Source organism: Halichoerus grypus, chromosome 1, assembly GCF_964656455.1.
Source record: "Halichoerus grypus chromosome 1, mHalGry1.hap1.1, whole genome shotgun sequence".
Lineage (NCBI taxonomy): Eukaryota > Metazoa > Chordata > Mammalia > Carnivora > Phocidae > Halichoerus > Halichoerus grypus.
The window spans coordinates 48,346,716-48,373,426 of NC_135712.1; the positions used below are offsets into that span (position 1 = coordinate 48,346,716).

The following is a 26,711-nucleotide window of genomic DNA, read 5'->3' on the forward strand; positions in this document are numbered from 1 at the left end:
AAGTTCTAGCTAGAATAATAAAAATGTATTGTGCCATCACTCTAAATTGTACTTAAAAAAAATTAAGTTTAAGATTAAAATTTAAAAAAATAAATTGTAGTTGCCTCCAGGAGGAAGCAGTGGATGCCTGAGAAGATGTGGGAGACTATTCCCTGTGTATCCTTTAAAACCTTTTTTTGTACCATATGAGTGTATCAAATACTTGAACATTAATTAAATCAAAATTAATGACAATTATTATATAGCACTTAAACTCCACACTTCAGCGTCATCAACCAAAATGTCAATAATAATGGTCCTTCCAGAATCCTTTTAAAAACTACTAAGATGAGGGACTCCTGGGTGGCTCAGTTGGCTCAGTGCCCGGCTATTGGTTTTGGCTCAGGTCATGATCTTTTGGGTCATGGTATCGAGCCCCTCAGTGGCCTCCATGCTCAGGGGGGAGTCTGCTTTAAGATTCTCTCCCTCTGCCCCTCCCCCAACGTGTGGGCACACACATGTACAAGCATGCTCTCTCTCTCTCTCTAAAATAAATAAATAAATCTTTAAAAAAAAAAAAACTGGGATGAATTACAGCTCACAATTCTAAAAAAAAAAAAACCAAAAAACCCTGCTTTCAAGTAATCTATTGTTTACCTAAATCATTATTACAAAATTTATGAACAAAGTCCCAAAACCCCAAGTTTTCTTTTTCTAAAGTTAATATATTCCACAGTGATGTCATAAACAGCTATTGCCTCAGCAAAATTTGAGAGGAGAAACAGAACAACTAAGTAAAGCAGAGAAAATTAAAAAACATTATTATCCTACTGTTACTTACTTGGTTCAACTGATATCAAAGATTGGTTCCCCTCACTGTGTTCACTTAAAGCAGGCTTTTCTATTACATTCAATTCATTCTCATCCTTTTCTAGCAGGGTAGAATTCCCCACAGTATCAGTGGAAATAGAGCTCTCAAAAGTTTCAGTGGTTGAACAGTCAGAGGTACTTTTGGGAGCAGCACTCAAAGCCAACTCCTGACTATTAAGCGAGGATAGTTTAGCAATATCGCTTTCTATAGGTTCAGGTGTAATTTCCTCAAGCACTTTTGAGTCTTGATGATAGTTTTCACTTGACTTTTTAAATTCAGCAGATGCTGTTGAGTCATTTTCTTGTCTTTTCTGAACATAAATGCATACAGAAAATTAGCATTAGTTAAATTTGGCTAAAGAATTTTTTTAAAGTTTAAATTCCTAAAGAAGAATATAAAAGTAAAAATATTGTATCATTTCTATAAATACAGGGATAGAAAACTACACAATTATACTGTATGACTCTTGCTAGGGTCTCCCAAGTAAAAAGACAGAATTTGATCTGTCCAATCAGATATCCAAATATTTTTTTAAAAGGCTGCAATGTGGAAACTCCCATATTTACAAGTGGTTCAGGTGGTTTCCCACAACCTAAGTCAACTTTAGAGTAAGAAGAAGTCTTTTTTTTACAGTTTTATTTTGTAAAAGTAATGAGGCCAAATGACGTCATGTGACTTTATTAACAAAGACAAAAAATTAAAAACTTAAAGAGGATAACAATTTGAAAAAATATCAAATCAATCACTGACTTCACATCTCTATTACCGTTTAAATCTTAACCATATTTATAACTCAAAGCTACTAAAAAGTCCTAAAAGACCTTGTGAATTAAAGGAGTAAAAAATTCTCTTTACTTTTATTAACTGTACACTAAGTTTTGAAAATAGGTAGTATGTGCATGAAGTATGGTAATTCTTCACTTTCAACAGATTCCCTAAACCCGAGGTAGAGAGTCTTAAAGAAGTTGGTAAGTAAATTACTACTGATAAAAGAAATCTGGTAATAATTTTACACAGCATATGAAAAAGCAATTGACTGGACAATATGAATAGAGTATTAATAATATCTGGTTAAAATAAGGGAAAATAAAAGAGAACAAGTCCAATGGATATATACCAAAGTAAGGAGTGCTATCAGAGAAGGAGCATTTTTAACTTTTTTACTTGTTCATAAATTTTGAAATTTGTTCCAAATGCTATATTACTAAAAAACATTTAAGTTATTTTTTAAAAATCAAACAGAGAATCAAAAAAATAAGCAAACAAAAGAAAGAAATCTAATGATAAAAGCAGACAGTTATAAGAACATCATCTGGCCACAGTAAATTCATTTTTATGATAGAATAAATTATTTCATATAATATCTAAATACCTCTACTTACTATCTGTCCTGCTGATTCATACAACGCAGAAGAAGAATTATGAGAATCAGGTAAATTACTTCTAAGCCTTTTCTTTCTCTTCCTGGGAGTCAGAGCAGGTTCCATTTTTGAATCAGAAAATATATCATCCTTATTTCTGCTCCCTTCTTCAAGATTATCACAACCTCTACTTCCACTACTGAGGTCTTAAAAAACAAGAGAAACATAAATATGGCCAAAAAGTACAGAAAGAATCCCTTTTAGAAGAGCTCAAATAAACATCATCAAAATTGCTGTACAACTTCCAAAACTAATCTAAAAAAAAGTTCACTGTTACATTCTCATACTGACATGGATGAATATAAAGAAATACCCTATTTTAAGCTGCATACACAAAGTAAACGTTCATTGTACAATAAATGAGAAAATATATAAAAAGAGAGTATTCTTTAGTAACCAAAGCAATGCAATCAAACTGTTTTTCCTTTTCCTATAATTACATTTGATTGTAATATAAAAAGAATGGGGAGTGTTAATAAAATTTGGAAAATTCACATTTTAAAATGTCTTGATAATTCATTGTGACTCTAGAAATTAGTCGTCTTTTTAAAATTTAAGTGTTACATACATGTATGTATTTTTTTAAGTGAAAAGAGACAATAATTATGAGTGTTAATCACTGCTCTTTTAAAAGGAGCCAAAGGACGCCTGGGTGGCTCAATTGGTTAAGAGTCTGCCTTCGGCTCAGGTCATGTCCTGGGATTGAGTCCCGCATCCGGCTCCTTGCTCATCAGGGAGCCTGCTTCTCCCTCTGCCTGCCACTCCCCCTGCTTGTTCTCTCTTTCTCTCTTTCTCTGACAAATAAATAAAAGCTTTAAATAAATAAATAAATAAATAAATAAATAAAGTGAGCCAAAATATTTTACCTCAGCAGCAGACTATAATATGTGATCATTCACAAAGCTATCAATTTGGTTCAGTTTGTTTCTTCTTTTTAAAAATCAAGATCTCATTTCAAGTATCGAATAAATCTATTCCCCTACAGATAAAGAAATGTTCCCTTTTTTAAATCAACAAAGCATTATTTGAAACCCACGTCAATTACTAAAAATGCTTAGTATTTCAGTTATCAAATATATGTACTATACAAAAATACCTTCCAAAAGGTTCTACCTAACTGAAGTTTATCCTGAATTATATTGCTTTCTGAATCTACATAAGTACCAACTCAAAGTTTATGTAAACAAAATCCCAAAGCAGCTTCCTTGAATTCATAACTTATAATTCATGTAACACTTACTGGCCTGACCTCTTCATTCATTCAAAGTTCTTCAATACTACCCACCTTCTCTTCAAACTATTCTTGCCCTTATTCTTGCTTCATAGGCACCTAATAACTAACATTCATAATATCTCTTTGTCATTCCTTAAAAGGCAGGCATTGGGACAGGACTGAGGGCAAAATTCCAAGATGGTCAACAGTCTTCCAATTTCCAAAGAAAATACTCTTTACTCTATCCCCCAGAAAAATAAAATCTCCCCTAAATCATCAACATAGTATTTTGGACAGCACAATAGCTTTTTTTTTTTTTTTTTTTGGTAACTTTGTAAACCGGAAAGGTAGTCGAATACAATTTCTACATATAAGTGCTATGTCAAATTACAATTTCTAAACATAAATACTATAGCAAAAAGACTGAGGAAAGGAAAGGGGCTTGAGAAAAACCCTATTATACAGGAGTTTTCCTCAAACAGTTTATTTACTATTCACACATCAGCCAAGACTATCTCATGGAAAACAAGAATAAATTTATTAGATAGAGCTTGCCGTTATAAAAATAGGATTCTACCTACATAATATATACAATTTAATGCACAAATTTTACTAGTATATAAAATTAAAGAAGTGACAAATTCTTATAAACAAAAGAGTATTAAATATTTCCAATACAGGGGTGCCTGGGTGGCTCACACAGTACAGCATACGACTCTTGATCTCGGGGTTGTGAATTTGAGCCCCACGTTGGGTACAGAAATTACTTAAAAAAAAAAATCTTTAAAACATATATATATATATATATATATATATATTTCCAATATATCATTTTCATAAAAGTAAATTCCACAACACAAACTTAATGTACTACAAAAGAATGGTACACTTGGGAGTTGAATTCAGAATTCCTATTAATTTATGGGCTTATGTTAAAAAACTAGTATTGGGGGATGCCTGGGTGGCTGTCAGTTAAGTGTCCAACTCTTGATTTTGGCTCAGGGTCGTAAGACTGAGCCCCACATCAGGCTCCACACTGGGCATGCAGCCTGCTTAAGATTCTCTCTCTTCCTCTCCCCCTACTTGCTCTCTCTCAAAAAAAAAAAAAAAAATTTAGTAAAAAATTAATTAAAAAAAGACTCTCCCTCTCCCTCTTTGCCTCCCCACCTCTTTCCTTCTCTAAAAAACAAAACAAAACAAAAACTGGTATTGGACACAATTATCCATAAGATGGAAACATAGTGAGTTTCAATCAAGTTTCAATAGCTACTTTTCTTAAAAACATTTTATCTCTGAAGAGAACCTTCAAGGGTACTAAGGAACTATAAAGTGTTTCTTTTATCAAGCATTTTTTTCCCTGCTAAGTCTAAAATTCCACTGTGACTTTGAAGTAATACTGAAGGGTACAAATCAGAACTTTTTATTCAACTATTCCTACTCTATCCAGGAAATCAGTAGAATGTGAGGGTTTAACAGTGGTGTCTAGATAGTATGTGAACGGAGACCACTTGTAAAAATACTTTTTATTTGGTAATTAATGAAAATTATTTGTGGAAAAAGTACAATTCATAAGAAAATAAATGTCTTTTATTATGTGTAGCTAGGGCTTAGTGACCAATTGAAAGATTATGTATACAATTACACTGCTCTCTCTAGATTGCTCTAGTAAGAGTTGAAGCTGGTTATTAGTCTAGTTTCTTTTTAAGTTTTCCTCTTCTGAAAAAAGGCTACTAAAAATTGTAAATAGCTGTGTTTCAAATGAAGTACAAAGAATTTTTGCATAGTATCATTAAAGAACCATCTTTTCCAGTGAATAATTTATAAAATCATTCAGAAAACAAAGTATCTCAACTAGTTTCAAGCAATCAGTAATCCAAGAGACCCCTGAAGATGTTAGTTCCATATCTGACTAATGTAGTAAATTGTTTTGGTGCAAATTTTTGTAAATTATTTTAAAATCTTAAAAGAAAGACAAAAAGGAGAAAAGTCAATTCATTAACCCTACATGCAAGGAGGCCTAAAAAGAATTTTCAGAAGTCTGGGATGTATTTACCTTTAAATTTGCTAATAGTGGCTTGTACTGGCATCCTCCTAGAGTTGAGAGAAATTCTAATGAATAAAGAATGTATGTCATAGGAGGATAGACAGTGGGAAGCTAAGAATAATAACTGAGTTAGCAGCAATATCAATTACCAGAAATATCCATGGAAACAACACTTACAAACAACTAAACTAACATTCTAACTGTATAGCTGTATACCCAGCCCCAACAACAACAAAAGAAATAATATTCAAATTTAAATTATAGACTTAGTAAATAAATCAAGAAATGTATGCCATAGTGTACAAATAACAAATTTAGCAATTTTCTTTGTGTTGCTAAATAACCTCCCTTTACTTCCACAAATCCTTTTAATGAAAGATTAAATAAAGTTAACCATAACTTAAAAATTATTAGAAATGCAAAAGATAAAAATTCAAATGACAACAAATTTCTAAGGTTCACAAACCTTTAGGTTGAGCATCAGATACTACAAGAGAAATGCCATCATCATCTCTTTGCTTTTCTTTAGTGTGTGAAGCCTGCTTTGCATAATTATTATCTACTGTCTTACTTGGTTGGGAAACCCTGCAAAAGAAAATAATATTATATTCAACTCTCCTATATCCAAATGAATTAAGAAGCCAGTTGATTTATATTGAAGATAAAACCCAGTTTTACAGGTTACAAATACAGTCCCATATAGCAGTGTATATGATCTGAACAGAAAAAAGAATATTGAACTAAGATTTGAGAAATAAGTTCTCATCCCTATTCTACCATTAAACTCTCCCTATTTCTTTGGAGGGTAAAAAGATATGGACACCACAGGATTGGGTACAGGCAAATGAGCAAAAGAATGATACAGGTATTAAATACATCAAAGAGGCTTAAAAAGTAAAAATTCCATGAACAAAAGTACATGATAAGCACATCTATACGTAATCAAAAAATAATAACCCAAAGGTAATTGTTAATATGTTTCAAGCATGGTTCACATATTAAAAATTAAGTACAAAATAAAGTTTGGAGTGTGGTAACAAATTTTACCTACAGAAGGAATAATTTATATTATAAGGTACTCATTAAATTTATAAAATATAAGGTTGTATGAAAAACAAGTTTTGACATGATGACCACAATATTACTATAAATGAAAACTTAATACAATATTAGTAGGGAACTTCAGCACCCCACTTTGAGCAATGGATAAATTATCCAGACCCCCCCCCAAAAAAACAAAAAAAATCAACAAGAAAACATTGGTCTAAAACCGTACATTAGACTAACTGGACCTAACATGCATTTATAGAACATGCCATCCAATAGCACCGAAATACACAATTCTTTTCAAGTGCATATGGAACATTCATAATCATATGATAACCATAAATCATATGATAGACTACAAAAAACGAGTCTTAGCAAATAAATAAGACTGAAATCATACCAACTATCGTTAACCACAATAATATTAAACTAAAAATCAGTAACAGGAGAAAGCTAGAATATTCACAAATATATGGAGATTAAACAATATGCTCCTGAATAAGTTGTCAAAGAAGAAATCAAAAAGGAGATCAAAAAAATACCTTGAAGCAAATACAAATTTAAGTACAGCATATCAAAGCTTACTAAATACTGCAAAAAACAATTCTAAGAAGGAAATTTATAGTGATAAATGCCTACATTAAGAAACAAAAACTCCAATAAACAACCTCACTTTACACCTCATGGAACTAGAAAAAGAACTAAGCCCAAAGATAGCAGAAAGAAGGAAATAACAAAGATCAGAGCAGAAATAACAAAAACAAGAAAAATGATAGAAAAGATCAAAATAGGGGTGCTTGGGTGGCTCAGCTGGTTAAGCGTCTGACTCTTGGTTTTGGCTCAGGTCATGATCTCATGGGTTGTAGGATCAAGCCCCACACTGGGCTCCATGCTCAGTGGGGAATCTGCTTGAGATTCTCTCCCTCTGCTCCTTTCCCCACTTGAGCACACTCTCTCTCAAAAAATAAATCTTTAAAAATACATATTTAAAAAAAAGATCAACACAAGTAAGACCCAGTTTTTTGAAAAGATAAACAAAACTGCCACACTTCCTGGTTTCAAACTATATTACAAAGCTATAGCAATTAAAATAGTATGGTATGGCATAAAAAGAGACTCCCAGGTCAAAGGAACAGAATTGAGAGCCAGAAATAAATCCACACATATATGGTCAATTAATTTATGGCAAAGGAGACAAGAATACACAATAGGGAAAGGAGAATCTCTTCAATTAATAGTGTTGGGAAAACTAGACAGTCACATGCAAAAGAATGAAACTGGATCCCTGCCTTACACCATACATAAAAATCATTTCAAAATGAGTTAAAAACTTAAAACATAAGACCTGAAGCCATATAACACCTAGAAGAAAACATGGTAGTAAGCTCATTAACATCAGTCTTGGCGATGATAAAACAGAGGTCACAAAAGCACAATGAACAAGTGAGACTACATCAAACTGAATAAGGAACAGGCAAGGTTAGGCAGGAAGAGACAGGCAGGGGGCTACATAATCAGGCTCACAGAAATCCCAGATTTGGAGAAATGTTGTAGATGAGATATTAACCAGGGAGAAGGGAACACCTTCTTTGTTCTAAATAGAGACAGAATATGCTCATGATATTTACCAATCCACCATGTTGGTTCTAAACATAGACAGGATATTCTCATGATACTTACAAATCCACCATGTATTGACAAGAAATTTACCAAGTTCCCTGGTCAGTTTTCTATAAAAGACTGACCTTAAGAGCCCTCAGGGGCAACCGTTGCAGACCCTTCTCCCTCTAGAGAGATTTTTTCTTTCCTTTCTATTCTCACCTTCACTTAATAAATCTTCACCTCACTTCACTTCACCCTTTTGTGTCCCCAAGATTCATTTTCGACTGCATGAGACAAGAACCCTGCAACCCTGCAACAAAACTAAAAAGCTTCTGCACAGCAAATGAACCCATCACTAAAATGAAAAAGCAATACATGGAATGGGAGAAGATATTTACAAACCATATCTCTAATAAGGGGTTAATATCCAAAACATACAAAGAACTCATACAACTCAATAGAAAACTTTCTATTAAAAAGTGGGCAGAGGGTGCCTGGGTAGCTCAGTTGGTTAAGCATCTGACTCTTGATCTCAGCTTGGGTCTTGATCTTGGGGTGGTGAGTTCAAGCCCCACGTTGGGCTCTATGCTGGGCTTGGAGCCTACTTAAAAAAAAAAAAAAATGGGCAGAGGAACTGAATAGACAGTTTTCCAAAGAAGACATACAAATGGCCAACTGGTACATGGAAAGGAGTGCAACATCATTAATCATCAGGGAAATGTAAATTAAAACCACAATGAGATATTACATCATACCCATCAGAATGATTATTATCAAAACAAAACAAAACACTGATAGCACATGTTGCAAAAATGTAGAGAAAAGGGAACCCCTGAGCACTCTTCATGGGAATGTAAATTGGTGCAGCCATTGTGAAAAATACTATGGAGGTTTCTCAAAAAATAAAAAATAGATCTGCCATATGATCCAGCTCTTCCACTTCTGAGTATTTATGCTCAGGAAACAAAATCATTATCTCAAAAAGATATCTGCACCTTGATGTTCAGTGCAACACTATTACAAGAGCCAACACATGGAAACAACCTAAGTGTCCACTGACAGATGAATGAAGAAAATATGACACATACACACACAAATATTATTCAACCACAAAAAAAGAGACAAATCCTGCCATTTGCAAGAACATGGATAGACCTTGAAGGCATTATGCTAAGTGAAATAAGTCAGAAAGAAAAAGACAAATACTGTATGACCTGACTTATATGTGAGATTTACAAAACAAAAACAAAAACAAAACAAAAAACACCAGGGAGTGGCCAACAGCCTGCAGAGCAATATGCCTAAGTCTTATTGTAACCGGCACAACACATACCTCATCCATGACTCTCCATCTGTCAGAAAAACACAGTACAGTGGTAGGAAACACAAAGAGAATGTGAAAGACTACTATCAGAAATGGATGGAAGAGCAGGCTCAGAGCCTGATCAATAAAACAACTGCTACATTTTCAACATTTCAACTGCTATGTTTCATGAAACCTCTTAGGCAATTCTTTGCTCCTCCTCCTGTAGGAGCAATGATCCCACTTCTCCCCAGTCTCCTGGGTCCTCCTCAGCCTGGTATGATGCCAACACCCAATAGGCGGTCCCTCCCATAAAGCCAATGATGGACCCTCCTCCTCCTTGGATGATGCCAATGGACCTGCTTCTGTAATGAGGCCACTTCTGGGAAGCCACATGCCAATCATGCCTGGGCCCCCAGTGATAAGACTTCCTACCCATCCCACGACGGTGCCCACTTGGCCAGGAATGACTCAACCAGACAGATAAGGAGAGATGGGAACCTCTTTACATCCATTTTATACTACTTTTTCTACTTCACCAGGAGATCATGGTGCTGTGACTTTGGGTGTTTTCTAACAGCATGACAAGGAAGACTTGCTCCCCCTTCCTATCAAAGACAGAATAGTTTTTGCAGGGGAGTTAGTATGAACAACAACAACAACAAAAGTAGTTTTCATTTGTATTGTGAAATGTGAAAATAAAATTGTCCACTGTTTTAGTTCAAAAAAACAACACTTAAATACAGTCAACAGATTGGTAGTTGCAGGGGATGGGGAGGTTGGAGAGAAGTGTGTGCAAATGGGTGAAGGTGGTAAAAAGGTACAAGTTTCTAGTTTTAAGACAAGTTAAGTGCTAGGGTATAATGTACATGCAGCATGGTGACTATAGTTAATAGCGTATTGTACGTTTAAATGTTGCTAAGACAGTAGACCTTAGAAGTTCTCATTACAAGAAGAAAAGTAACTATGCACGCTGATGGATGTTAACTAGATTTACTGTGTTAATAATTTCACAATATAGACATATATCAAACTGTTATGTTGTACACCTAAACCTAATACAGTGTTCTATCAATAATATATCAAAAAAATTAATTTTTAAAAATAAATTGATAGGGGCACCTGGGTGGCTCAGATGGTTAAGCGTCTGCCTTCAGCTCAGGTCATGATCCCAGAGTCCTGGGATCGAGTCCCACATCAGGCTCCCTGCTCCTTGGGAGCCTGCTTCTCCCTCTGCCTCTCTCTCTCTCTCTCTCTGTCTGTCATGAATAAATAAATAAAATCTTTAAAAAAAAAAAATTGATAGAAACAATTGGGAAGACAATTTAGTACTAATTAAAATAGCCAAAGAATGAATGAAATCTTTACATACAATACTCTTATTCATAATAATTTTTTTCTTTTTCTTTTTTATAATAATTTTTAATAAAACAACTCATTATGGTAGTAAAGTAGGCAAAAATTGTGAAGTAAAAAACTATATAAAATTACTAGCCTATATCATTCTCTCAGAACACATTATATAGTAATTACTGCATTTTCAGACCTATTTAACAATATGGAAATTTTTACACCATTTATTAGCATTAAAAAAATCAGATACCAAGAATAAATCAAGGATCCCTGTAAACTATAAAACATATACAAATGACCACAGGAAGATTGTGGAGTAGGAAGCACCTACCATCTTGCCAACTAGACAACAGCACACTAGTAGAATCTGTCTGATATAACTATTTTGGAATTCTGGAGTCTACTAAAGGCTGCAACTACTAGTCAAAAAGTTCAACAGTAAATTGCAGTTAATTTCAGTCAATTTGAGCTCCAAAGGTAGTAGCAGTGACCCAGTCACCTACCTCTAGGAACAAAGCAAGCAGCAAAGCCCAAGTTCCTAAAACAGTTTGCACAGCTTACAATTACCAAGGTAAGCAAGAAGGACCTTATTCTCCACAAATATTGGGAATCTGTATTCTGATCACCGATGGCTGTTTCTGCTCATGGATGAGCAGACATAGAGAAAGACAGCCATTGTTGCAACAACCACCACCAATGTCACAACATTTTTCCCATTCAGCTAAAACGACTTCCGGGAGACTTATAGGGTTAGCATCTATTTTGTTTTATCCTCCCCCGCTTCATTTTTCCCATTTTCTCCTTTTGGGAACCAAATATTTAAGGACTGCGTATTAGAAAATAATCACATATACAAGGGAATTCAAAAAGTCACAAAAATTACTAGGGAAAGGCATAAGCTCAGGAAAGACCTGGGAAGATCTATGTTTACATATCAAGCTGATGTGCGGAACAGAGACAATTAAAAACAACAATTAAAAGGCAACAATTAAAAAAAAAGGAAAGAAAGAAAAAAAAACAGCAAACCCTGGGGAAGGGGAAGAATCTGATTTCCAGACTTACTATAAGATTCAAGTGCTGTGTTTTCAACAACAATAACAACAACCAAAAAATCACAAGGCATACAAACAAACAGGAAATCATGGATGATTCAAAGAGAAAAAAAATAAACCAAAAGAACATGCCCCTGGGAAAAAATCCAGAAAGTAGACTCAATAGACAAAGACATTATAACAACTATCTTAAAGATTCTCAAAAAGCTAAAAAAAAAAAGTCTTGGACAAAGTCAAGAAAATGATCTATGGGTAAGTGAAAATATCAAGAGATGAAATGTATTAATAAATCAAAAGGAAATTATGGAGCTAAAAAGTATAGTAACTAAAATGAAAAATTCACATGGGTCACCTGGCTGGGTCAGTTGGGAGAGCATGCAACTCTTGATTTTGGGGTCGTGAGTTCAAACCCCATGTTGGGTATAGAGATTACTTAAACTTAAAAAAAAAAAATTAAATTAAATTAAAAATTCATTACAGGGACTCAAAAACAGATTTGAACAGGCAAAAGAAACAGTCCATCATCAGTACTGGATTTAGGGAAGGGAAAGGGAAAAGAAATAAAGAAAGATAACTTGATGATCATAGAAATTATCAAATCTGAGAGACAAAAAAATTTGAGAAAGTCAACAGAGCCTAAGGGACCTGTGGGACACCAACAAGTGGACCAATATATGCAACATTGGTATCTCAGAAGGAGAAAAAATAAAGGAGCAGAGAAATCACTGAAATAAATAATCACCAAAAAATTTCCAAATTTGATGAAAGACATGAATATAAACATCCAAGAAGCCCAAGGGACTACAAGCAGAATAAACTCAATGAGACCTGTACCAAGAAATGTTAATAATCAAGTTGTCAGAAAACAAAGGCAAAGAAAATCTTGAAGGTACCAAGGAAGAAGGAACTCTTCACATACCAACGATACTCCATGAGATTTCTCATCAGTAACCATAGTGGCCAGAAAGCATGGAGTTGGTATATTCAAAGTACTGAAGGACAAAACTGTCAACCAGAAATCCTGTACCTGGCAAAACTATCCTTCTTTTTCCAGTTCCTTAAGTTATAAAGTTAGGTTGATGATTTTAGATATTTCTTCTTTTTTAATGTAAGCATCTACAGCTATATATTTCTCCTTTAGCGTTGCTTTTGCTGCATCCCATGTTTTCATTTTCATTCATTCCTAAGCATTTTTTAATTTCCTTGTGATTTCTTCTTGGACCCACTGGTTGCTTTAAGTGTGTTAATTTCCACCAATTTTTGAGTTTTCCAGTTTTCCTTCCATTAATGATTTCTAACTTCATACCATATGGTCAGAGAAGATCAGAGAAAATATTTGAAAATCATATTTCTGATAAGATATTAATATTCAGAATATACAGAGAACTCCTAAAACTCAAAAGTAAAACACAGCATGATTCATCAAAGGGCAAAGGACTTGAATAGACATTTCTCCAAAGAACATACATGAATGGCCAACAAGCACATGAAAAGATGTTCAGCATCACTAATCATTAGGGAAATCTGTATCAAAACCACAATGAGATATCACATCACACCCATTAGGATGGCTATTATGGAAAAAAAAATAAAGGAAAATAACAAGTTTTAACAAGGATGTGGAGAAACTGGGACCCTTATGCACTGCTAATGGCAATGCAAAATGGTATGGCTGCTATAGAGAACAGTACAGTGGTTCCTCAAAAAATTACTAAGAGAATTACCGTATAATCCAGAAATTCCACTTTTGGGTAGATATGCAAAAGAACTGAAAGTAGAGATAAAGACACTTGCACACCAATGTTTGTAACAGTATTATACACAACAGCCAAAAGGTGAAAGCACCCCAACCACCCAAAGACATTTATACCAGACTACAGACAGGCAAAAAACGAATCAGAACTTCATTTAGGAAAGTAATCTCTAGACAGTTGTTCTGAATATGATATCTCATATAAATCACAAATTAAAACACCACTTAACTCACCTATTTCTATACCTGGGACCGAAGAAGTCTTTCCAAGGATAAACTAACATATTTTACAAAATAAAATTTTAAGTTTACATACTACAGAAGATACTATAAACAAAGTGAAGTTGACAAATAGGAAACTTAAAAAAATTTTTTGCAACACAAATAACAAAGAGTTAATACCTTTAATAAGAGTTCTTACAGTCAATAACAGATGGAACACCCCAATACATACAAAGACTAAGAGAAAATACAAAATCCATCTTCACTAAAAATAAAAAATGACTGAAATGAAAGCAATTTCATGTAAAGTTGTATTTATTTTTGCCAACAGGTTATCAAAAATTTTTTCAATGAAAACACTTAATTCTGGTTAGAATATAAAAGAATGGCACAGGATTTATAAAAATACACAAACTTACTGTAGCAATGCTATACAAAGAAAAATGAAAAATATCCTAAATGTCCACTCATAAGGAAGCACATATTTGTAAAAGGAGATATATCTCTATGTATTGATTGGCAAACTATCAAGTTACAAGAGAAAAGCAAATTTTCTCATTTACTCTCCAGCATACCTAGGCATTATTATGTTATTTTACAGATGAGGTAAACTGAGGCATAGAGAAAGAAGTTAAACAAATAGACTGAGATAAAATTCAACCCCGTACTAAATAAGTTAGTACAGGTATAGCATTTATCACAGTGTAATATCATAATAAAGACTTAATAAATATTAGTTAAGTTTTTAAAGGAGTAATAGAAAGCTTAATAAATTTCTGTATTTTCAAATAATAAGTTGCCATCTAGAAAAAACAAATATGCTACTTCAAAGAGACCATTTTAATTCAAACTCCTTTTCACCCTTGGTGTTTTCTTACGATTCCTTTATTTTTGGTATAAAATACAGTATTTTTTTCCTGCATAAATTCTATTCGAGTTGTCATTATAGTAATAATAACAGTTCTGAACACTAAAGATAGGCTAAGGCTAAAATAAGACTTTTAGCCTTTATAAAACATTTTTCCATAGGTTTTATCAAGGGCATAAGTGCTAGATTTTCAGAGAAAACTTCCTTTCAGTCATAACCCCCATTCTCCTACCCACCAATTTTTAGTTGTTAATTGACATTATAACTTTGTAACAAAGAGTTGGCATATTTACCACATTCTTCGCAATAACGACAATAACAATAATGTCAGAATATCACGTCTTCTCACAAGATCTAAATAATTTCTATTTACTCTTCCTGATTTTAAGATAGGCAGGCTGGGAGGAGGCTGGTTACAGCAAGAATCCCATCCTTGAGCCTACCCTGTGTTCATGCTATATTCAGTTTTAATCAGGCACATCTACTGAAGTCATGGTATGGCCATACTTGCAATTTATTTCCATGAGGCACTCTGGATTCTCCCCAAAATGAATTCATTTTAAGGGAAGAGAGAATCAAACTAATACTAGTATGGCTGTGACAATTGCCTTGGCAATACTGGTAATAGTGACAGGGGTAGCAGAGATCTCAGGATCAGACGCTGGCATCCTCACCATAGAAGACTTCAGGAGCATCAACTACAGCACCAGTAATAGTACTTTTGATAGCAGCATCAATAAGAGAAACACAAAAATAATGACTAACATTTATTAATCATTTACTAAGTTTCTGACATTATATTAAGAACTTCACATAGTTATCTCCTTAAATCTGCACAATAATCTTATAAGATGTGTGTTACTACCTCTGTTTTAAAGATAAAATAAGTAACTTGCCCAAGGTAAATCAGCACATTTGCAATACTGCTAAGATCTGAATCCAGATGTCTGACTCCAAAGTCTATGCCTATTCTAAATATAACAGTCAAAAAAATTACCACCAAGAGAATGAATTTTCAGAGCCCACATCAAATACCACCTGGAAATTTCATAACCATTTAGAAAGGACTTGAGGAAAGCTAGCATTCTCACTGAACAGATTTTAACAACACCCAGAAATTTTAGACCTCTTATTATGAGAACACCCAGAAATTTTAGACCTCTTATTATTAAATCTTGGCCCCAAATTGGTATAAAGCCTGTACAGTACAGATTACAATTTGATAGCTCCATAGAATCCTCATGATAATGCTATTTTTCCTAACAGTATGAATGTGCACTGATGTCTTTTGAATTCCATGGTGACAGTACATAATAAGTGACTTTTTCTATAGAAAGTATCATCAATTAACATTTTTATTTGTATGATACTTTATGTGCACAAAGAATTCTCACATGTGATATTTAATTAAAAGAGAATAAACAATTTTGTGATGTAAAAAGGTTATTTCTCTTCCTACAACTCAGAAAACCAAAACTCAAGATTAAATGACACGAACATTTACCCAAGTGCACAAAATTAAAATATATATTGAGCTAAGCACTGGGTATAAATGCAATTAAGACATGCTGTCTCTCCTTAAGGAGCTCATGGTCTAGTAGAGGAGGCAGAAATAAATACCTATAGTACAAACTGATTAAGCATGTCTAACATTTCTAATTACACATTAATTTACACAGTAAATACATTAGTAACTGAATAATGCCACTGAAACTCTGGCAAATTCAGAAAAAGACCTAATAAAGTATAAAGTCAAAACTGTCAACGAGGATTCACTAGGTAGAGGTGATGTGAAACATAAAATATTCTCCAAAGGGAGAAAAATTTTGTAAAATATTTAAGTTCATATCAAATAAACAGTTTAGTTTAAAACTAAAGTGTGTTAGAAATATAAGAAATTTGTTACAGATCTTTAAAAAGGCAGCTATAATACTCTTTAACATAATTAGGCTTACAAGAGAAATACAAAACAGAAGCTACTTGTGGATGATTGAGAGCAAATTAAAAAAAATAAATAAGAATGGATCAATAATGTTTCACTCAGATCAAAACTATTTATTGTACTGGCTGAAGGCAGAAAATTAAAAAGAAAAGTTCATGGTAAATGAAAGTTAAAAGATTTAGTAGTACTTACTAACTAACTAACTTAGCTTTACCCACAATTTCTTTTTTATTTACAGTCCCTACCTGAGCATCTCCTACAGCTTAAAACAAAAGCAACTTCAGATTTCCATTTCTCTTACTGGCTCAGTAAGCTATAGTTGTTAATAGAATTCACTATCTCAAACCATTTTTGTGAGGAACACATTCAGCCATTCAATCAGAAAATAGCTCCTGAGTACTAGGTGCCAAATACAATTCTAGAATCTAGACATAAAAACAGTGAATACAACAAGATGGAGCGATAGATGAATGGATGGATAGACTGACAGATGGCCAGACAGATAAACAGGACAGAGGAGGAAGAGGAACTTAAAAATTTCAGAGGAATAGATTTCAATTATATCAAATAAACTGAAATACTGAAATAGGTAACTCAATTTTCCTTAAAAGTCTACATCTATTTTCCCAAAACACAAGTACAGTGTACTTTTTGAAACTGATTATTATCCACAGACTGCTGGTTCCAACAGCCATCTCAAGCCACCGGGGGACAAAAGTCATACTAGCCATCAGAGCACATTTGCCCTCACTTTTTGCAATAACGCATCTATGGGGGAAGAATAGAGGCTCATTAGAATAAGTATAATATTTATTTTGAGTAAAGTTATCACTAAACATACCTTTCAGTTAAAAAGGAGCTCTTGTGAGGATTTAGATTTTGACAAGATTCTAGGCTGCCATCAGATGATGAAGAAAGCTGCTCTGATTGCAAGTTGTCTGTATCACCCAAACTGGCCTCAGTTACAGATGAGGTCTTTATGTATTTTCTTCCTAACTCCGTTCCCAGGACATTCGTCAATATAACTCTGGGTATCCTGTCACACAAAATAACAAACACTGTACTGTACTGAGGTTTGCAGTAAAAAATGTATTCTAGGAAGTTGACTTTTCAAACATTTTCATCTTTGCACAAGTAAGCTATTAGAACTATATCAGTCTAGAAATCAGCCCATAAATATGCTGTAGGAACACATTCTTTTTATGTTTCTAGAAGTACTTGTGTCTTACAAATTGGCACAGATTAGCCTGCCACAATAATGGTTTAACTGTACTAATGGATGCTACTGGGGTGCTTAAAATTTTAACCAATTTTTCTCAAAAATTCTTTTTCTTTTCCAGTATTTATTAACAACACAGATTACTACAAACAAATTCAAGAAATCTTTATTCTTCTCATTCAACAGAAAGTTCTTGATAAATAATTACATACTTGTAATTGGCAAATGAGAAATGCTAAATCCAAAAGGAAAGAAATCATTCAGAATGCACCTGTGGTAATGATAGATTCCATAAGTGAAACAGCACACATACCGGTGGTAATATATATGCTTTATATAACAGCACCAAGGAAAGAGCCAATAAATCAAATGTGTAGAAAATTAAAGTGTATTTTTAAAGCTCCAAATTTTTTAAAATTAGTGGGGTTCACATCGAATGTACTATATAAAAGCCTGATATCTTCTTAAACAGAAGAGGATAAATATAATCTTTTCTTGGTTAGCCAATTGTTATTATGAACAACTGACATACTTTGCCACACAGCAATGATGCCCTACGGCAATTATTTGGCCCTGAACTGACCAACCCAAACCAAATTATAATGTTCTTAGTTCTTGTTACTGTATTTTTAAAGTTTTCCTATCTCCTCTTCATCAGATAGTCTCCTTGACTGTTACCAGTGTCATTTGCAGCACTTTACTGACCATTTGTGAGAGACAACAGAAAACATTTAGAAAGAGCCTGAGTACTTCCATTTAAATGAAACCTGAGCGTCCCTGTACTGTTACATTTGCTGTAGTACCTAGAGGTTTTCCCTTATTTTTACTGCATAGAGGCATTATGTTCTTTTCACACTATGTTCCAGACAGAATGGGATTTCAGATCTTAGGAAAACTTTAAAATAATTTCAGTCTGCTCTTTATTTTAAACACGAAGAACTCAAAGCTCAGAAAAGTTAAATGGCTGAAGGTACAACTCTTCTAGTAGAAGAACCTGGGCCTATTATCTTTTGGTTTCTTAATTTTATTCCATTACACATATCCTTAATACTAAGTTGTCAAAGGATCCAGACAACTGAGCTTTCCTATAGATCCTGCAGGAAATCTTTGAAAATATGCTTTTCCAGCACAACCTCCACAAAAAAAGTATTGCAATGATTAAGTAGTATATATGATGTAAAAGCAAAGGCTAGTCATAAATACAACTCTCTAAACTCAGAGTTTGAGTGAAGAAAGAAGGGGAAGGAAGTCTGTCATCTAGTACAACCACTAATTGTGAGGGAGGGCAGAGATATTTTTCTACTTTCTCATAAGATTTAAATCTCTAAGGATCCTAGTTATTACAGTCTGCTTTGTGTATTTGATGCCTGAGAGAAACCTCTTTAAAATCCTTGATTTGAAGTGGGAATGGAGGCAATATAGGACCAGAAAGGAGTCTCAAGATTTCTTTTAACTGACCTCACACTAGAAATTGCTATGAAATAAATCACTAAAAAAAACTTCAACTAGGGGCACCTGGGTGGATCAGTCGTTAAGCATCTGCCTTTGGCTCAGGTCATGATCCCAGGGTCCTGGGATCGAGCCCCGCATTGGGCTCCCTGCTCGGCGGGAAGCCTGCTTCTCCCTCTCCCACTCCCCCTGCTTGTGTTCCCTCTCTCGCTGTGTCTCTCTCTGTCAAATAAGTAAATAAAATCTTTAAAAAAAAACAAAAAACAAAAAACTTCAACTATAGTTCAATGAAAACTCATCTGTGTTTCTCAATACTTTAGGGGAAGTACAGAAATAGTAGCAGATATAATTTTATTCAGGTTAGAATTATCTCTTTTCAGATAAATACCTTAATGTAAATAAATTTTACTTACTTTTAAGATATGAGAGAATCTGAAAAATTGATAACTCATTTTAAGAATTGATAATATACTCTTTTTATGGTCCCCTATCATTACTGAATTCTAAAATGTGGTTTATAATAAAAATAATATAAAAACTGTAGCATTTCAGTAAAGAGAAAATTTAGGGCACATAAGGAAACACATCAAAGAAATGTCAGCTCTCATTTAGTATCTGTTTAAATGCCTGACTATAATATGTTTAAGTATGTTTTAAAATGTTGAGTCCCTAAAAAAAGCTGTCTCTACAAATAGAAGAGATGGATGCCATAAAAGATTACTTCTGTACAAAGTGTTGAAGACAATAATCAACAACAACAAAAAGTACAAATATCAGCAAGCAAATTGTAAATTTTAAAGATCGGAATTCTCTTCTCAGTAATAAATGATCACCATATTCTTGTATAGTTTATTTTGCCACTAGATTTAAAGAAAGCAAAAAGCAAAGAAGATATGAAAAAAGAATCTTGGAGGATAAATAAAACCTTTTAAGTTAAACAAACAGCTGAAAGTCTGTCCTAAAAGAGAAAAATATCAAAATTGACCCAAAAGCCATGTGAAAAGATTATATACCAAACTGCAGTAGAACCTGCATCTCTAAAGCACAAGAACCCTAGAGGGCCTTTTAAGCTATCAGAAGGTCAAGGCACTATCTCAGCAGCAGTATACCTTTCAATGAGATAGCATTCTTAGAATGTGAACAAAATGCCACAAGAAAAAAATTAAAGAATAAGTAGAATATTTAAAGGTCAATAATTTAGATATCATAGAAAATATGTCATAAAGTCCAATTCCTGCTTTACTTATGAAAAAAGTAAATTTTCTAAATTTCGGAAGAGTGAAAAGCACTGTGGTACAGGAATCAAGAACAATGACTCTAGAGTCAGACAAAAATAGGATCAGGTTCTGATTTCAGCACCTAATAATATAACTTAGTCAAGTTATTTACCATAATTTTTCCTCTTAGCATTGATCTTCTCATCTCTAAAATTAGGAGAAAATCTACCTTACAAAGTTAAAATGAAATGAGATATTAGATGTAAAGCAGTTAGTACAAGTCCTGGCACATAGTAAATACATAGTAAAAGGAAACTCGCTTTTATTTTCCTATTATTGAAGTCTTCCTCAAAGTTATAAATTATCCTTTCAAATGGTCCTTAATTGTCCTAATTTATCATACTCTGCAATCTTGATGAAAACATCTTATTAGAAAAGTACATAACTCGGGGCGCCTGGGTGGTTCAGTCGTTAGGCGTCTGCCTTGGGCTCAGGTCATGATCCTGGGGGTCCTGGGATTGAGCCCCGCATCGGGCTCCCTGCTCGGCGGCTCCCTGCTCAGTGGGAAGCCTGCTTCTCCCTCTCCCACTCCCCCTGCTTGTGTTCCCTCTCTCGCTATGTCTCTCTCTGTCAAATAAATAAATAAAATCTTAAAAAAAAAAAAAAGTACATAACTAAATAGTTAGCAATGCCTATAGTACACCACGGCCATATCCCAAACATCTTTCATCAACTATTTGCAACTCATGTAATTTGGGTACCTTGAAGAAACAGAGTTCTGTGTGAGAGCCTTAGAGAATACAAATCTTTATACTGATGACTAAGTTCATAATACCTAAGCCATCTTTTGGTATACGACTATTTAAGTTAGCATTGCCATGGAAATTTCATGGCTAGTCAGAATTTCAAAAGATTCTGAATTTTCACAAGAAATATATAAAGGTATATATTTCATCTTTCACACTAACTCAATATGGAAGAAAGGACCAAAAAACTGTCCTTTCACAGACTATCCAATTTTTTTTCCTGAGTATGTAAGTAATAACAGTAAGTAAAATAAAATGGCATTTATTTAAGTTTATTTACTAATATTATGAAATCACATTTCAAAATATAATATGCTAAACCAAAGCAGAAACAAATTTTGCAATGCAGTGAGATGAAGCAGAAAGTATACTGGCCTGAGAATTAATGCCATTTATTGATTATTTCTCTGCATGGTTATTTTCTCTGATTCTTAATTTTTTCAATTATAAATTGTGGAGTCCTTACCAGCATAAGTAGCAAGGTAAATGTAAGGTTCAAATAATTTAATAAATGAGAAAAATTGGTAGGAGCTATTAATATAAACTTCATGTTAAAAGCAAATTTTTAAAGAGATGCAACGCTTGTTGAAAGACAACATAATTGTATCTGGTAATAAAGCTACAGCAAGCAAAAAATTACAGTACTAATTTAGTTTTCATTTTGTTTTCATTTAGATGAATGCCTTTCTAAAACTGTATTATGTGACATTTTATAGGGTTCTCATAAATCCATTCTTATCTCAATGATATAATTCAAAACATACTTTCTAAATCAGTTTAAGCTATGTAGAGAAAACAATTTTAATTGCTCAATAATTCTTAAAAGTGATTCACAGATTTTCTAAATTTGCTCTTTTCTTTTACTAAGCTAAATTTTAAGTGAATAAATTGTCACTCAACTAAAATTACACTGGCTTAAAGAAATCTTAAGGTGCCAGAAATACTATAGTATCCAAAAAGTCTTACCATCACAATAACTAAATTATGTAATTTTTAAAAACTTCAAACATGTGTAAATTTAAGAGAAAAATGAATAAATATAATTAGGGATATTCCAAGAACTGGGACCTAACTCTTCTTAATGAAAGATGGGTACACTGTCTCCATATTTCTCTAATAATTTCCTGGTGCCAACTGATGAAAAGAGGAGAAAGACAGTTTATCTTCTCAAAAGCCTTGTATATGTGTCCCAGTAGGTTCTTTCTTGCCTAATGACCAAGGTTTATAAATGTCTGAAAGTTATGTCTCAGGAAAATAGATGTGAATCACATATGGAAATAAAATATACACTAAAATACTGTTTACTTATTTAAACAGAAATTTGTACATTCCACATACTGCTACTTTGGTATTTCTAAAACTCTTGACCCTTTTCTTCATTATTTAAGAAGATGGATTTGGATTATGTTTTCTGTTTTTCTTCTCAATGTCACCAAGAAATTAAAAGGCTAAATTGTCCTGACATAAAAGGACCATCTAAAATGGTTTAGGGGCGCCTGGGTGGCTCAGTTGGTTAAGCAACTGCCTTCGGCTCAGGTCATGATCCTGGAGTCCCTGGATCGAGTCCCGCATCGGGCTCCCTGCTCGGCAGGGAGTCTGCTTCTCCCTCTGACCCTCCTCCCTCTCATGCTCTCTGTCTCTCATTCTCTCTCTCTCAAATAAATAAATAAAATCTTTAAAAAAAAAAAAAATAAAAAAAAAAAAATAAAATGGTTTAGATCCTAAAATGCAAATAAAATTTCTAAAAAAAAAAATGTCATTTTGGTGACTGAATGAGTAATTTTGGTTTACTTAATAGTTTAATTTAGGATGAAATTAAAAGCCAAAAATAAATTTTCCTCCCTTTCATCTCTCTGAAATGAGGTCCTACCTAAGTAAAACTGAAAATAAGACAAAAAGCATCATGTTAAAGTTAAGCAAAGACTGAAGAAAGAATAAGTCTCCTATTCCACATAGCAAGTCCTATACAGAAAACATTACCCAAACCTATACCTTTAAACTGTTCTCCAATGTTCTTATTTGAAGCTTGTAATATCTCTTTTTCTGGTTGTCACCAAAATTACAGAACAAATAACTGGTTCTAATGGATGAAAATACATTTCAGTCAAAGAGACAGGAGATGTAATTCTGCTGAGAAGCAACCTCTTCCTTGAATTCAGCAAAAATTGATTGGGTATTCAGTTATGCACCCAGCAATGTGCCCAGGTATTAGTATCAGAGTAAAAATAATAAAATGTAGTTGCTGCCCTTGTGAAGCTTACTGTCAGGGAGGCAGAGAAACTAAATAGTGTGATAAGTGCTATGATATATGACCAGGCTGCTTAACAAGAGAAAAAACAGGATTAAACACAAATTAGGGTGTGGAATCAAGGAAACTATCCCAAAAAGATGGCATATGAATTCAATGTTGAAGACTAAAAGATGTCCGTAAAAGGGAAAAGGAGAATTGTTTCCAAAATAAGAGAACAAACAGCATGAGCTCAAAGGTATAAAACACGACATTCACTGAGCTACCACTAGTTCCCTAGAGACTAAAGCCCAGTTATGAATGTGGAAGAGACAGACACAAAGCTAGAGATAGACAAAGGTGAGATCATTAAGGGCCTTGTATGCTAAGCTAAGGAGTTTGAGCTTTATCCTGGAGGTTATATGGAGCCACAGAAAGACAGATGTTAAACTAGAGAGCAAAAAGTAACATCTGCCTTTCAGAATGAATAACTTAGCAACAATATAGAGAAATATTCAAGAAAAAAAAAAAAAACACCAAACACAGGAAGCCCAATACTATCATAGTAATAAAGGCACAGTTATCACAGCTTGACTGGGGCAGTGGCAATAAAAATGGAGAAGAGATCATTTCAAGACAGATTTAGGAGGCAAAAATAACTACACATGAAAAATGACTGGATAGGGCGCCTGGGTGGCTCAGTTGGTTAAGCGACTGCCTTCGGCTCAGGTCATGATCCTGGAGTCCCTGGATCGAGTCCCGCATCGGGCTCCCTGCTCGGCAGGGAGTCTGCTTCGCCCTCTGACCCTATCCCCTCTCATGTGTTCTTTCTCTCTCATTCTCTCTCTCAAATAAATAAATAAAATCTTTAAAAAAAAAAAAGAAAGAAAAAAAAAGAAAAATGACTGGATATAAAGGATATGAGAGAAAGAGGAGTCATATACTCAGACAGAGAGGGGATACAGAAATAGGAATAAGTCTAAGAACAAAGATAATGCATTCACTTTGGAACAAGTTCAATTTAGGACCCCTGGAGCTGCGAGAAAAGGTCTGGACTAGCTGGTAGTTCACCCCAGGAAGTGAAAGGAAAACATACAAACACACACACACACAAACACATACACACACACACACACACACAAACACACACACACAGTAAAAACCAAATTAGAATCTTATTGGGACTTTTAACTTCATACTACATTTCAGTTTCATGAACATATAATCCAGCCCCTACCTGACTGACTCTAAGATTTAGGGTGCCTTAGACAGTTAAATTTATATCAGGTATGATCTAATAAGGAAATTCATTTTCTTAGCTTTTTGTTTTGGCCTTTTTTTAAAGAAGTGTCCTCCTTTAAAATTAATATACAGCTATCTACTTTTATTTTTTAAATAACTGTGTGGAAAGTTAGCAGTTTTTATCTGGACTTGGCTTAAAGCACTTATATACTACCATTTAGATTACACACCATATATAACCAAAGCACTACCTAGCTAATGACAAGTTATTCTAATTGAAAGCAAAGTACTTTCCTCAAAACATATTCATTTAAGGGTTAAAACTGTAAATGACACATTAAAAATATTATGTTACAGATCACAAATTCCCAGAGCTAATTCCAGACTCCATACACAATTCCTTTAAAAAATATAAAATAAAACTGGTCTTATTTTCTAAATTAAACTGTATATTTATTATTAAAAATCTGGGGTAATATTTCAATATCAGCTCCTTTTTTTAAAAATGCACGTAAAATACAAGAAAGCTCACAAAGTCAAAAGTGGCAAGGACTTAAATAATATTTAATAGGTATGCTAAAGATGCAGAAAATAAAAATGAACTATTAATTCTGTAAACTCTGTCAAGACATAAATAGATAAGTATATATACTTTTCTTTATTTTCTCCATTCTAGCATACCTTTCATGTTATTTAAACTGGGTCCTTACTTATCTATCTATATATGTATCTTCATTTTATATCATAAATGAATCTCTAAAAATATGTATATGTGAATCACATTATAAAGTAAGTTAAATGTACTAAGATACTTGGCTTTAAAAATAATTTTATGTCAACTTAATGAAGTGCAAAACTATCATTAACTTTGTAAATTGAGATTGTCAGCTTTAAGATTAGAGTGGGGCATACCTGTATATGCAGATTTTCTTAAAAATCATTTCCAACAATCTTAACAATTTTAAGATTATTGGACTTCTACTATTTCAATGTGGTAGGTTGAACAAAATCAATACTGAACAACATACCTTTTAGATAAATTAAGGCTTTGGTGAAGAGGTTCTAATTTTTGACATGTCTCTAGGCTGTCAACAGATGTCGAAGGCAATGAGTCTGATTGCACCTTGTTGGCATCACATAAATTAGCATCGTTTCTAGGTAGGGTCTTTCTGAATTTTCGTCCTAAATCCGTCCATAGGACATTCGTCAACACAACTTTGAGTTGCCTGTTACACACATAAATAATTAAAACATAAAGTACTAAACATTGTATAATACATGAAGTAATCACAAACTATACCAAAAGAAAACCTCCAGAAATTCTCGATTTCAGTTCTTCAATCAATTAACTAGAGTAATAAATAAGTAAAATATTTGCTTAACCATTCTCAAATATATATTAAAAAGTAAAGTCTATTTTACTTAAACTGTAATTTTCTTCAGAATTCTGTCTGGTATACTACAACTGTGGCCACACACATGTATAGCTGCTGGGATTCACGATAACCCATCTGTGCCTATTTATACTTTCAGTGAAACAACAATACACATCTGCATAACTCACCACAGGAGGCAACCACTTTCTGCACTATAATTGTGTTCTTAGTATTTGTTGATTAGGAAAGCATTATTAAAAGTAAAGGTGAGGGGCGCCTAGGTGGCTCAGTTGGTTAAGCGTCTGACTCTTGATTTTGCCTCAGGTCATGATCTCAAGGTCATGAAATCAAGCCCCGCATGGGGCTCCGCACTCAGTGCAAGTCTGCTTGAGATTTTCTAGCTCTCCTTCTGTCCCTCACCCTGCTCACACGTGCTCACGCTCTCTCTCTAAAAATAAAATCTTTAAAACTAAAGGTGAAACATTATATCATCTACAGTCTCAGT

The 26,711-nt window shown here is 33.7% G+C and overlaps 1 protein-coding gene and 1 pseudogene across 6 annotated transcripts in view; one reads left to right on the forward strand and one right to left on the reverse strand.

Moving 5' to 3' along the window:
* Positions 1–26,711, reverse strand: part of SENP7 (SUMO specific peptidase 7) — a 137,724-nt gene that overhangs the window by 38,752 nt on the left and 72,261 nt on the right. For 3 of the 6 annotated variants that reach the window (XM_036108950.2, XM_078065001.1, XM_036108936.2), the window contains 5 exons: positions 25,859–26,056; positions 17,512–17,706; positions 5,995–6,113; positions 2,233–2,417; positions 821–1,160 (listed from right to left, as the gene is read on the reverse strand). In XM_036108950.2, coding sequence (XP_035964843.1) covers positions 821–1,160; positions 2,233–2,417; positions 5,995–6,113; positions 17,512–17,706; positions 25,859–26,056 — 1,037 coding nt within the window. The remainder of the gene's footprint in view (positions 1–820; positions 1,161–2,232; positions 2,418–5,994; positions 6,114–17,511; positions 17,707–25,858; positions 26,057–26,711) is intronic. The other 3 variants (XM_036108958.2, XM_036108956.2, XM_036108970.2) reach the window with 3 other exon arrangements.
* LOC118546288 (U1 small nuclear ribonucleoprotein C pseudogene) lies at positions 9,244–9,967 on the forward strand (annotated as a pseudogene).